Source organism: Dasypus novemcinctus, chromosome 7 (genome assembly GCF_030445035.2).
Source record: "Dasypus novemcinctus isolate mDasNov1 chromosome 7, mDasNov1.1.hap2, whole genome shotgun sequence".
Classification (NCBI taxonomy): Eukaryota; Metazoa; Chordata; class Mammalia; order Cingulata; family Dasypodidae; genus Dasypus; species Dasypus novemcinctus.
Window position 1 is genome coordinate 77545681 of NC_080679.1, and position 14619 is coordinate 77560299.

The 14619-nt window shown below is 37.2% G+C and overlaps 1 protein-coding gene across 3 annotated transcripts in view; it reads right to left on the bottom strand.

The window, feature by feature from the left end:
• ERICH2 (glutamate rich 2) overlaps positions 1–14619 on the bottom strand; it is a 44169-nt gene that overhangs the window by 20344 nt on the left and 9206 nt on the right. For all 3 annotated transcript variants that reach the window (XR_011649259.1, XM_058300661.2, XM_058300660.2), the window contains one exon: positions 12304–12485. Coding sequence is in view for 2 of the 3 variants with exons in the window: in XM_058300661.2 (XP_058156644.1) it covers positions 12304–12485 (182 nt within the window). In the remaining variant the exon portion in view is untranslated. The remainder of the gene's footprint in view (positions 1–12303; positions 12486–14619) is intronic.

Sequence of the window (14619 nt, forward strand, 5' to 3'; positions counted from 1 at the left end):
GGTGAAAGGAAAAAAACACTAATATAGAAGAATTCTGTCTTCATCAAAATTATCATTTGAAAGTGATTTGTTTCTTAGAAAAACAAAAACTGAGGAACCTGTTAAAAATGTTAACAGATATTCTTCACAGAGAAGGAAAATGATATAGGTCAGAAACACAGACCTACATAAAGAAAGGAAGTGCTAGGTAAGGAAGAAATGCAGGATAAAATAAAACTTTTTTCTTAGTCTTAATTGATCTAATACATAACCTGTTTGTTCTAAATAATAATAACAACAATGAATTGGGTGATAATAGCTTTGGGTAAGTGCAATGAATGACAGCAACATCATAAGGGATGGGGGGGGAGTGAGAAGATACACTTACAAGGAACTGTGAAGGGTTATTTGAAAGTGGACTCTAACTGCAAATGGTAAGAAACTGCTCAAAATTTTTAAAAGAAATATAATTGAGGGAGTGGATGTGGCTCAAGTGGTTGAGCAGCGCCTGCTTCCCACATGAGAGGTCCTAGGTTCAGGTTCTGATGCCTCCTGAAAACAACAAACAATAAGCAAACAAACTCAAAAAAAAAAAAAAATTCAAGGAAGCTGATGTGGCTCAGTGGTTGAGCACTGGTTTCCCACATAGGAGTTCCTGAGTTCAATCCCTGGCCCAAGTACCTAAAAAAAAAAAATTAAAATTAAAAAACTAAAAAAAAAAAAAGAAATATAATTAATATGCTAAGATAGAAAATAGAACCATATAAAATGCTCAGTTAGAACCAGAGAAGGCAGAAGAGCGGAAGAGAAAAACAAACAAACAAAAAACCATAGAACAAGTACAACAGAAAAAATTCCTTAATCCAACTACATCAACAACCACTTTCAAGGTGCTGGGTCTAAATACACAATTAAAGAGGCTGACAGAGCAGATAAAAACCAAGATGTAACTACAAGTTGTCTACAAGAAAATCTACTTTAAATATATACATACAGATATATTAAATGGATGAAGAAAGGTATGCTAACACAAATCAAAAGAAAGCTGGAGTAGCTGTATTAGTTTTAGACAAAAAAATCTAGAACAAGGAAAATTATCAGAGATAGAGGGCATTACATAATAAAAAAGAGTTAATTTAAAAAGACGTTATAATCCTTAACATATGGGCCTGACAGTAGAGCATATACCTGAGGCAAAAGCTAAGAGAATTGCAAGGTAAAAGAGACAAGCCCACTAGTAGAGTTGGAGACTTCAACACCCTGCTATCAGTAATTTAGAGATCCACTAGGCAAAAATCAGTAAGAATGCAGTGAGCTGAAGAGCACCATCAATCAACTGGATTAATTTATAGAATACTTCATCCAGTAACAGCAAATATCCTCAAGCTCTGGTGTAGCATTTGCCAAGCTAGACCACCTTCTGGACCATAAAACATACCTCAACGAATTTAAAAGAATAGAAAACATTTAAAGTACGCTCTTGACCAGCAATGGAATTAAACTAGCTTGAAAGTTTCAAAGTATTTGGAGATTATAACATACTTCTAAGTAACACATAGATCAAAGAATAAATTTCAAGGGAAATTTAAAAATATTTTGAACTAAATGGACATTACAATAAAACTTATGAAAATTCATGATGTGCAGTGAAAGCAGTGCTTAAAGTACAATGTATAGATAGCACTGAAGGCATATAAAAGAAAAGAAAATCTAAAATCAATAATATACGCTTTCATCTTAGGAACTAGAGCATATAAACCTAAAGAAAGTAGCAGAAAAGAAATAGTAACTATTAGAGCAGAAATCAATGAAATTAAAAACAGGAAAGAGGAAAATCAATGAAATAAAAAGTTGGTTCTTTGAAAACATTAATAAAATAGTTAAACCTCTAGTCAGGCTGACCAGTAAAAAGAGAGAGGACAAATTATTAATATCAGAAATGAGTGGCCATCACTACAATCCCATGGACTGGACATCAAAAGGATAATAAAGGAATATATGAATATCTCTAAGAGCACTATTTTGGTCTATATCTACTAAAGAATTGAATCAACAATTAATAACCTTCCAAAACAGAAAGTACTGAATTAACTTCCTTACTTATTTAGCGCTATTTTGGATCTTTTTCCTTTTCCTATAAACTTTAGAATCAGTTTGATGATACCTACAAAATGATTTGCTGGGGTTTTCACTGATGCATTCTACCAAATATTTCAGGAAGAAATGATACACCTTCTCTACAATCTCTTCCAAAAAGTTGAAGCAGAAGGATTCATTCTATGAGGCCAGGTATTACCCTAATACCAAAACCAGACAGAGACCTTATAAGAAAGGAAAGAACTCATGAATATAGATTTAAAAATCCTCAACAAAATATTTGCAAATTAAGTCCAACATTGTACAAAAAGAATTATACACCATGACTCAAGTGCGATTTATTCCAGTGTGCAAGCCTGGTTCAAACATTTGAAAATCAATCGTCTAAGCCATCATATCAACAGGCTAAGGAAGAATAATCATATGATTATATCAATAGATGCTGAAAAGCATTTGACAAAATCTAACACCAATTCATGATAAAAATGCCCAGCAAACTAGGAAAACAGGAGAACTCCTTCAACTTGATAAAAACACCTATAAAAATTCTAGTTAACGTTACACTTACTGGTGAAAAAAGAGGTACTTTCCCCTTAAGATCAGGAACAAAGGATGTTCTCTCACACCACTTCTATTCAAAATGATACTGAAAGTTCTAGCTAATGCAATAAGGTAAGGCAAGGAAGGAAATGAAAGTCATAAAATTGGGAAGGAAAAACGTGTCTTTGAGATGATATGACTATCTATGTAGAAAATTCCAAAGAATCGACAAACTCCTAGAACTAATTGATTATAGCAAGACTAGAACACAAGGTTAATAGAAAAAAGTAGATTGTTGTTCTATATGCCAGCAATGAACAATAAGATTTTGAAATACAAAACACAGTATAGTTTACATTAGCACCAAAGAAATGATACTTAGGATTAAATCTAACAAATATGAACTAGATCTATGTAAGGAAAACTACAAAACTCTGATGAAAAAAATCAAAGAAGATCTAAATAAACTGAGAGAAATTCCATATTGATGATAGGAAGATTCAATACTGTTTAGATGTCAGCTCGGTCTATTGGAAGATTCAATGCAATCCCAATTTAAAAACTCTACCAAATTATTTTTTGGATTTCAAAAAACTCATTCTAAAGTTTAAATGGAGAGGTAAAAGATAAAAATTAGCCAACAAGAAGCACAAAATTAGACAAGTGACACTACCAGACTTCAAGACTTACTATCAAGATACAATAATCAAGACAGTGTGTTATTGGCAAAAGAATACACAAATAGATCATTGGAAGAAAACAGATTGCCCAGAAATAGAACCATATAAATATAGTCAACTTGTCTTTGAAATGAAGAGAGGACAGTCTTTTCAACAAATGGTGCTGGAGCAACTGGACCTCCACATACAAAAAAATCAATCTAGACATAAATCTTACACTTTTCACCAAAATTTACTCAACATGGATCATAGACCTATATGTAAAAAGTGAAACTATAAAGTTAGTAGAGGATAAATAGGAGAAAATCTAGGTGACTATGAATTTGGCAATGAGTTTTTAGATATAATACCAAAAAGCATAATCCAGAAGGAAAGAATTGATGTTTGATCTCATTAAAGTTAAAAAACGTCTGTTCCACAAAATATACCATTAAGAGAATGAAAGGACAAGCCATAGACTGGGAGAAAGTACTTTCAAAACACACATCTGATAAAGGACTTATATTCAAGATATACAAAGAACTCTAAAAACTCAATAATAGGGAAGCAGATGTGGCTCAAGTGATAGAGATTCTGCCTACCATATGGGAGGACCTAGGCTCAATCCCTGGAGCCTCCTGGTGAAAAAAAAAGAGAAAGCATGCCTGCACAGTGAGCCAGTGCCTGCAAGGTGAGTGCGAGTGCCCACTCGGTGATCCAGTGCCCGTACAATCCAGTGCCTGCACAAGTGCCCGCGTGGTGACCCAGTGCCTGCGCAAGTGAGTCATGCGGCAAGATGATGATGCAACAAAAAGTCAAGGGGAGAGTCAAGGTGAAACGCAGCAGAAATCAGGAACTGAGGTTTGACAGGGAACCTCTCTCCACATCAGGAGTCTCCAGGATCAAATCCTGGTGAATCCTAGAGGAAAGAAAATGAGAAGAGAAGACAACACAGACAGCAAAAACAGCAGGGTGGGAGGAGAGGAAGAGGGAAATATAAATAAATAAATCTTAAAAAAAAAAATTAGAAAACAAAACAAAAAAACCTCAATAATAAGAAAATTAAAAACCCAATTAAAGAATGGGCAAATGATCTGAACAAACACCTCACCAAAGAAGATATACAAACAGCAAATAAGTATAGGAAAAGATCCTTGTTAGGGATTGAATCATGTTCCCCACAAAAGACTTGTTCATTAAGTCCTATCCCTCAGTCCTCTGGGTATGAAGCCATTTGTATACAAGACCTTTGAAGATGTTATCATTAGCCATTTCTAAAACACTACAGACTTTGGAGAAAATATGGCCTTGCAAATACCTTGCCTTTATTGACAGCTCCCTGCCCAGGTGGCTCCCTCCTCTGTTTGCTTACTGGTTATTTTTTTCCCTCTTTGTTTCTGTTCATTGTTTTTGCTCATTGTCTGCTTGTTGTCTGTTTGTTTTTTCTTTAGGAGGCACTGGGAACTGAACCCGGGACCTCCCATGTGGGAGGCGGGAGCTCAACTGCATGAGCCCCATCCACTCCTGATACCGACTTGAGACTTCTAGCTTCCAAAACTGTGAGCCAATAAACTCCTGTTTAAGCCAATCAGTGTGTGATATTTGTCATAGCCCTGGCAAACAATGCTCAACAACGATTGTCATTAAGGGATGAAAAACCAAAACAAAAATGAAATACCACTGGTGAAGGAAGGATCTCTCATCCTAAATAGCACAATGGCTGAAAAAATACCAATGCCCAACACTAGAAAGATGAGATTGGCAGCAGTTTATTAGTTACATATTCTCACAGCCAAGGGGAGGTGGACATTGCATGTCACTCAGAGCCACACAGGGGTTGCACTTGGGAGCAGAGTGAATGAGCACGAGCTGTGGGAGGCAGGATTTGTAATGATAAGTGGGTAGGGTGCCCCTTGGTTCCTATAAGAGGATGTGATTGGCTTGTTTAAATAATTTTGTGGGCTGGCAGGAAAGGACCTGGTGGAGCAGAGCTGCACAGAGAGCTAGCCACATGGGCATCTTTCTTGCTGGTTGGGAAGTCATATCTGGAGAAAGCAGAGGAATTTGTAGGCTAGGCCATGGGTCTCAAAGATGTCAAAACAGTACTCTAATATTACATTTCAATTTCAGGCCTTACAATACAATATACACCTACTACAATGGCTGAAATTCAAAACACAGACAATACCAAATGCTGACAAGGATATGGAGCAACAAAAACTCTTATTCATTGGTGATGGGAATACCAATGATAGAGCCATTTAAGAAGACACTTTGGCAGTATATTACAAAGCTAAACATAGTCTTGTCATATAATCCAGCAATTGTGCTCTTAGATATTTACCCAAATGAGTTGAAAACTTTTGTCCACACAAAAACCTGCACCTAAATGTTCACAGCGGCTTTATTCATAATTGCCAAAACTAAAAGTAACTAAGATGTTCTTCAAAAGGTAGAAGGTGGGGAGCTGGTGCAGCTCAGTGGTTGAGCATCTGCTTACCATGTATGAGGTCCTGGCTTCAATCCCTGGTACCTCCTTAAATAAAAGGTAAAAGGATAAACTGTGGTACATCTATTCAATGGAATATAATTCAGTGATTAAAAAGAAATGATCCTGAGCCTCAACAGACTTCAGCTCCTACACTCTGATTTATTGGACTTACCCCACTCAGCTAACATGGAGTTGAAGAATGTCAACCACCACACCATGCAGCCTAGAGTGCTTACAACTGAAAGCAGGAGAATTGCATCCAGTATCCATGTGGAATCTAAGCCCCCTCTTGACATAGATGTGGAATGGACACAACCAAGCCAAGGTCCACAGGAAGGAGGAATACAGTAAGGAATAGAGTGGACTTAATGATATTCTATTCATGAACTATTGTGGTTAATAATCGAGAAAATGTGGCATTGGTGTGGAAAAAGTGGCCATGGTGGCTGCTGGGGGCGGGGAATGGGAGGAAGAGATGTGGAGGCATTTTTGGGACTTGGAGTTGTCCTGGGTGGTGCTGCAGGGACAATTGCCGGATATTCTATGTCCTCCCATGGCCCACTGGATGGAACGTGGGAGAGTGTGGGCTATGGTGTGGACCATAGGCCATGGGGTCCAGCAATGCCCAGAGATGTACTCACCAGATGCAATGGATGTGTCATGATGATGGGGGAGAGTGTTACTGTGGGGGGAGTGGTGGGGTGGGGGAGATGGGGGTAAATGGGGACCTCATATTTTTTGAATGTAATATTTTTTTAAAAAATGAATAAAATTAAAAAAAAAAAAAGAAATGAGCTATCAAGTTACAAATAGGCACAGAGCCTTAAATGCATTTTATCTATTGAAAGCAGTCTGAAAAGGCTACATACTGTATGATTCCAACTATATGACATTCTGGAAAAGGTGAAATTATAGAGACAATAAAAAGATCCATGGTTGCTAGGAGTTCAAGGTAAGGAGGGGAAGAGATAAGAAGAGGTAGAGCACAGGGGATTTTTAGGGCCGTGAAACTATTCTGTATACTCTAATAGTGGACACAAAATATAATGCATGTTTCAAAACTCATATAACTATAAAATAAAAAGAATGAACTGATATTGCACTGATAGAAGGCAAAATCTTGCAGGGATGGAAAGCAAAGTATCAAAAACAAAGCTTTTGCATTTTTAAATTTTTTGATACCCCAATTTATTTTTACCTTAATTTTTCTAAATTAATATGTATTCCATATCTAACCTTTAAACTCATCACTATATTCCATTTTACTATTAATGGTACCTGGCAGTATATTGGGCTTCACTTTTGAAGAAGTTTTGGATTACAGAGAGGTTCAACAATGGCAGGGGAGGAATACTGGTGTGGGATGTTATTGACAGGGGACACATGGTTGGCAGGGAGTTCTCAGGGCATATATCCAGGGTACATAAAAATGTATGGATATTTTCATAGTGGATACAATTAAAAACAACAACTGAGGGAGTGCTGACTTCCTAGCCAGGGGAGCTCTATCACACTCCCTAAAGGAACAGCAACAATCCCCCAAGTGCAATGGCAAAGACCAAAAAAGAATGAAGGTCCAACAATGAGCCCTTGATACTTATGACTATGCTTGTGAGCCTGTGCACCTGGAATAAGAACAAGGCCTAGAGCTGCGGGGTGCCTAAGAGTTACCTCCTGAGAGCCTCCGTGTTGCTCAAATGTGGCCAGTCTTGAAGCCAAACTCAGCATGTAAATGTGTTGCCTTCCCCCCAGCGTGGGACATGACTCCCAGGGATGAGCCTTCCTGGCGCCAAGGGATTACTACCAAATACCAGCTGATGATGTAACTAGAAAATGACCTTGAATAAAAGGGTCAACTCGGACCAGCAGAATATCTCAATCTACATATAATACAAGGAGTTAAAAATGCTTTTTGACCTGAGTCAAAGGGGGAAATGGAAAGGACAAATGAGTTTATATGGCTGAGTCTCCAAAAAAAGCTGGGAGGTTGTCACACCTCAGCAGAGTTCCAGAGACAGATAAAGTAGACACGACCCCAGGTATTGGTTCTTCTGAGGGCTACAGAGACCCACAGGTTCTATGGTCATGGCAGATGGAGTTCAGTGCCATGTCATTTGGCCCTACTTTGGAGTTTGTGTTTCTGTGTGATGTAGCTGGACTCAGATGTGATCTTTGTTCACAAGCCTCTCCTGTTACTTTTACTGGAACTGTAGTTGGTGCTGGGGTTTAATATATACCCAGGGGACCTGAATCTCTGGACTGACCATGTGATAGCCAGGCCCTGAGCCTCAACAGACTTCAGCTCCTACACTCTGGTTTATTGGACCTACCCCACTCAGCTAACATGGAGTTGAAGAAGGTCAACCACCACACCAGGGAGCCAAGAGTGCCTACAACTGAAAGCAGGAGAATTGCATCCAGCATCCATGTGGAATCTAAGCCCCCTCTTGATATAGATGTGGAGTGGACACAACCATTCCAAGGTCCACAGGATGGAGGAATAGAGTATGGATTAGAGTGGACTTACTGATATTCTATTCATGAACTATTGTGATTAGTAATCGAAGAAAATGTGGCATTGGTGTAGAGAAAGTGGCCATGGTGGCTGCTGGGGGTAGGGAATGGGAGGAAGAGATGAGATGTGGGGGCGTTTTCAGGACTTGGAGTTGTCCTGGGTGGTGCTGCAGGGACAGTTACCAGACACTGTATGTCCTCTCATTGCCCACTGGGTGGAATGTGGGAGAGTGAGGGCTATGATATGGACCATTGACCATGAGATGCAGCGGTGTTCAGAGATGTATTCACCAAATGCAATGAATGTCTCATGATGATGGAGGAGATTGTTGTTATGGAGGGAGGAGTGGGGTAAGGGGAGTGAGGAGTATATGGGGACCTCATATTTTTGAATGTAATATTAAAAAAAAAAAAGAAAAAAAAAAGAATGAACCAAATGTAAACTATGAACTTTAGTTAATAATAATGTATTAATATTGGTTCATCAATTGAACAAACACACACTAATGCAAGATATTAAAAGAGGAAACTGTGAGCAAGGGAGAGAGGGACTATATGGGAAATCTCTGTACTTTTTACTCAATTTTCTGTGAACCTAAAACTGCTCTAAAAATAGTCTGTTACCATCTCTTATCCATTTCCAAACATTTACTATCAATCCTACTGTGAGTATAATTAACAGCACTGAATTTGTGAACAGGATCTTCGAAGGATGTGTGTTAATATAGTTCAAAGGGGATGTTTTGGGTTGTATATGTTACTAGAAAGTAAGCATGGGACTATATAACACAGTGAACCCTGTGGTGAACAATGATTGTGGTTAATAATACAAATAGAAGAATATTCTTTCATGAACTATAACAAATGTACATCCTTATTTCAAGGTGTTAATAATAGAGTGATATACAAGAAAAAATGCACCTGATGAAAATTATGGACTGTGTTAACAGTAATATTTTAAACTTTCATCAACTGAAACAAAGTTCCCACACTAATGCAAAGTATCAATGGGGAGGTAAGGGGAATGTTGTATTTTTCACATGACTTTTATGTAAACCTATAAGTTCTCTAATTTTAAAATTACAATAATGAAAAATAGTCCATTGATATAAATACATACATACATACATAAATGGGACATCAGTGATCTTTGAGAAACTATTACATGGTCTAACATACAAGTAATTGGAATCCAGAAGGAGAGGAGGGAGAGAGGAGATCAGAAAAAAAATATTTGGAGAATTAATGGCTGAACATTTTTGAAAAAAAGAAATATGAAGAAAAAACACACCAAAGGACATCATAATTAAATTTCCAAAAATACCAAGAGGAAAATCCTTAAAAAAAGACACATTTATATACAGATAACTAAAGATATGATTTACAGCAGACATCTAGCCTAAAAAACTACACAAGCCAGTAGAAAATAAAACAACTTTTTTAAGTACTGAAAAAAATCTGTCAACTGAGCAAACATAGCTTTTGAAAATGAAGGGGAGGAAGTGGATGTGGCTCAAGTGATTGTGCTTCCGTCTACAATATGGGAGGACCCAGATTCTATCCCTGGGGTTCCTGGAAAAGGCATGACTGTGCAGTGAGCTAGTGCCCATTTTGCAAGCCATGCAGCAAGATGATGACACAACAAAAAGCAAGACGAAGGAGAAGGTCAAGGCGAGATGCAACAGAAACCAGGAACTGAGTGGGTGCAACTGACAGGGAACCTCTCTCCACATCAGAGGTCCCCAGGATCAAATCCTGGTGAATCCTTGAGAAGAAAATGAGAAGAGAAGACAAAAAGAGAAATAGACATGAAAGATCACAGAGCGAATGGACACAGACAGCAAAAACAGCAGGGAGGCAGGGAGGGGGAGCAGAAAAAAAATGAAGGGGAATTAAGACTTTTTCAGACAAACAAAAGCTAAAAGAATATGACCAACAAAACATTACAAGAAATATTAAAAGATGCTTTTCAGTCAAAAGGAAAATGGTATCAGATGGAAATTTGGAGCTACATAAAAGAACTTGAATAAACAGTATATTCATGGATAAATAAGAAGAATTTTTTCTTTTCTCAAGTTTTAAAAATTTCTTTAAATGATAACTGACCATTTGAAACAAAAATAACCCAACTCTTGTAGGGAATATAACATATGTAGTAGTAAAATATACAACAATAGTGAAAAGGATAAAAAGGGGAAAATGAAAGCATACTATTTTAAGGTTTTTACAATATACATGAAGTTGCATAATATAATTTAAGGTATACTGTGATGCCACAAAATGAGAGGTAAAATGGTTTTGTTCTCTGTAAAAATAACAGTAGATGTGTTATGTTCAAATTTTGAGGGTGTTGCTTCAGGTTTCAATTTCTTCATACATGATATTTTCTATGCCAAGAATGCCCTCTCCATGTATTCCTACACCTCCTTCTTCAAGTTTCTAAGACTCCACTCATTCTTTTCCTCTAAAATTCCTTTCTTTAAACCCTGTTCCTTTTGTTTCTTTTCCCAATTAGTCACTGTATTAATCAGCCAAAGGGTTGCTGATGTAAAGTACCAGAAATCTGTTGGCTTTTATAAAGGGTATTTATTTTGGGGTAGAAGCTTAGAGTCACAAGGCCATAAAGCGTAAGTTACTTCCCTCACCAAAGTCTGTTGCCATGTGTTAGAGCGAGATGGCTGCCGGTCTCTCTGAGGTTTCAGCCTTCCTCTTCCTTCTAAGGTTCCATGGTTCCAGTTCCTTCAGGCTTTGTATCTCTTCCTGGGGCTCGATTCTTTTCAGGCTCAGCTGCCCTGCTCTTCTCTTCTAGAAAGTCAGCTTTAAACTATCAGGCTCTCTCTCTTCCCAGGGCCTCTGCTGTTCTACGGAGCCATCTCTATTTCTCTGAGTTCTCCTGTGTTATTTACTTTCTAGAGCTCCAGCATCAAAAAAACTCCAACTCTCTCCTCTGCCTTGTAGTTTTCTCCTACTGACTAGGCCTAGAGCCTTACTCATAATTTAATCAAGTAAAAGTGAAACCTCTGAAGTTAATACAATCTAATATGCCCAGAGGAACAGACCAGTTTACAAACGTAATCCAATATATATTTTTTGGAATTAATAAATAATACCAAACTGCTACAGTCACTGTTTTAGTTGTCCAGGTTGTTTGAGAAAATACCATGAAATGGGTTGGGTGAAAGAAGAGTTTATTTGCTTATGGTTTTGAAGCTAAAAGAAAGCCTCAATCAAGGCATCATCACGACAATGCTTTCTTCCTGAAAACTAGCATTCTGGGGCTGGCTGCCAGCGATTCTTGGCTCCTCTATCATATGGAAAGGCACATGGTAGCCTCTCCTGGTCTCTCCCATCTCTTCCAAGTTCTGTTGATATCCAGCCTCTTGTTTCCTGTGGCCTTGTTTGTGTGAATTTTACTCTGCTTATAAAGGACTCTAGTAATAGGATTAAGGCCCATTCTGATTGAGGAGAGCCACACCTTAACTGAATTAACCTCATCATAATGTCTAATTACAATGGGTTCATACCCACAGGAATGGATTAAATTTAAGAATATGTTTTTCTGGGGTGCATATGGCTTCAAGCTACCAGTTCCTTAATTGTCCCTGTTCCCAGGGAACTCTGCAAATTTTGTTACAAGTTCACGTATCACTATATTGCAATGATTTATATATGCGCTTGTTAGTTCTCAAGGGCAAGTACATATCTTTCCTATTTTCCTCTCTATCCCGAGCAACTAGCATGGTGCCCAGTACATAGAAAGCATTCAGTAAATGTTCTTTTTAAGAGTTTTATACCAAAACTTTTTTTACTCCTGCCTCTGCCTTACCAAAATACTGTATATCACTTCCAGAATCTTTCACCTCTAACTTGGCAAAAGTAGTAAGAGAGATAAGTTGTCAGGTAAGATTCTGTATTCTTACAAGGGTCTTCTTACTGTATTTTTTTATTCCTCAAGGCTATAAACTAAGTAGTTATTTCAATATTTTTAAGTTTCTTAAATTACAATGCACAAGTCAAACTTACTTCTGCCATTAACTCTAACGGGGCACGAGTATGGTCATAATTACTTTTCTCATCGTCTTCATCATTGGTATCATCTTCACCATCATCATCTGTTGATTCTGACAACTTATCATCAATATTTGGAAGGCAATATTTGTTATTTTTCTCCTGCTTTTCAATGATTACAGCTCTGCTCACTTCACCTATAACAGAATCAATATAATTTAATAAACATCAAAAAGTTCAGAAGTGAAACCTAAGGTATGAAGTAACAAATGTACATGTTTACCATACAGCTTTCTGCTCTGGAGTTTTTTCATGATTAAAGAGAATTGCAGTAAAGTTACCTGATTTCCATTTCTAAGAAAGGTGATAAAACTGCCAAATTAAAGAGGAAAAAAGTTGAAACCAGTAATATTGGGCTAATGTTAGCATATTTTGTATTTGAAATATTAACAAATGGCAAATGTTTCATTTGGACAGGATATACTAATTTTGACAGATAAGAAATTAATGCTAATCTACCTCCAGAAATGTACTTTCTAAATTGTAAATACTAAATAAAGAACTTGGAGAGTAAGAATGTAGAGGTTGAGAAACAAATAATTTTTACAAGGGTCAAGGTTGTGTCAATTCTTGGATATCTGAGAACGAAGTTCACTCTTTTTATGCACACACACATACACACACACACACACAAAGAAGAGATAACTGTATTCTGGATATAATCAGAAGTTACTTAACATTTTAATGATTTTTAAAAATGTAATGATACAGTATCTATGACCAAACATAGATGAAGTATTACTGACTACAGTCCCACAAACTAACAAATAAACAGACAGCCCCTGACCTCAGGTACTCACTCACACTCTAAATGGGGAGTCAGAAACAAAATGGATAAATTATAGAACAGCATGAAAGTGTGGTGATAGAGATGTACGCTAGGTAAGGGGGAGAACCAAGGACGGCCCCATCCCAGTCGGGGGAGTAGTCAGGAACTGTCCAGTCTGAGTAGACCAAAGTTTTTCCAAGGAGAGAGGGCAGCATGAGTCAATAAGAAACAAGAGAGTCTATGGAGCTACAAGCACTTTGGTGTTGCTTAAGGGTCAAGGTTGAGGCTGAAATGGTGGCAGACATAGCTGGAGTAGGGACTATCCAGATAATGGAGAGTCCTGTGAGGCAGTGCCACAGAGTTAGGACTTTATCCTAAGAACGAATGGAATACCAATGAAAGATTTAAGTCAGGAAACAAACATGGCCAAATCTGCATTTCTGAAAGAAGACTTTGATATATGGCTGAGTGGGGACAAAATGATGATGGAGGAGAATGTTGCTATGGGGGGAGGAGTGGGGTGAGGAGGGTGGGGGGTATATGGGGACCTCATATTTTTTGAATGTAATATTAAAAAAATGAATAAAGACAAAAAAAAAGAGAGTTTAGAAGTCACTTTTAAAATGTCCAGGTGAGAGATATTTTATGTGGTAATTGACAGGACAGTGGTAATAGGGACAGAGAAGAATAGATGGATTAGAGAAATACTTAAGAGGTAAAATCTCCATGGCACAATTTATGGTAATCTTTCCCAAACTTCAGTAATTCTTACACTATCTCCATTCATTTTGCCATTTCTAAGTATCACTTATATTTTTACTTAATATTTTTATTTTACTCCATTTACTTTTTAATAAAATTTTGCCAGATCCTAAATATTGTCATCCATGAAACTGATGGATGTATTAATAATAATAAACTTAGTATATGCCATCACTCTTCTGAATACTTTACATATATTACACAGTTCTCTCAATACTCTAGTGAGGCAACTGAGGGACAGAGAGTTTGAATAACCTGCCCAATGTCACACAAACTAATAAGTGGTAGATGGGGGGTCAATTTGATCCCTTATTAACTATGTCTGATATATATTTTTCTTACTTACATTAATAAAATAAACACAGTACTAATAAAGTACAGTTTACTTTATTAAATATATTAAATATTTCTTAAAATAATCTCTTTGGAAAACATTGATCTTTTGGGTGAGCTTGCTGACTCCTTTGGCTTTATGGAGATCTTTTGGAATTTCAAACTGAACTTGTATTATATCCACCTCATTTTTGCAAGATTTTGAATGCCTGGAGGGTCTTGTGAGATGCCCTTGTTGGTGGGGGTGTGGCCAGGAGCTACTTTAAATACTGTAGAAACACTTGTGGTAGAAGAAAATGAGAGTTCAAGGAGAGTTAGAGAGAAGACTATGTTAAGAAAACACAGACAAAAAAATTAGTAAAATTAATGCTTTAAAAAAAAAGTAACACCCCTGACAAGAGATAACA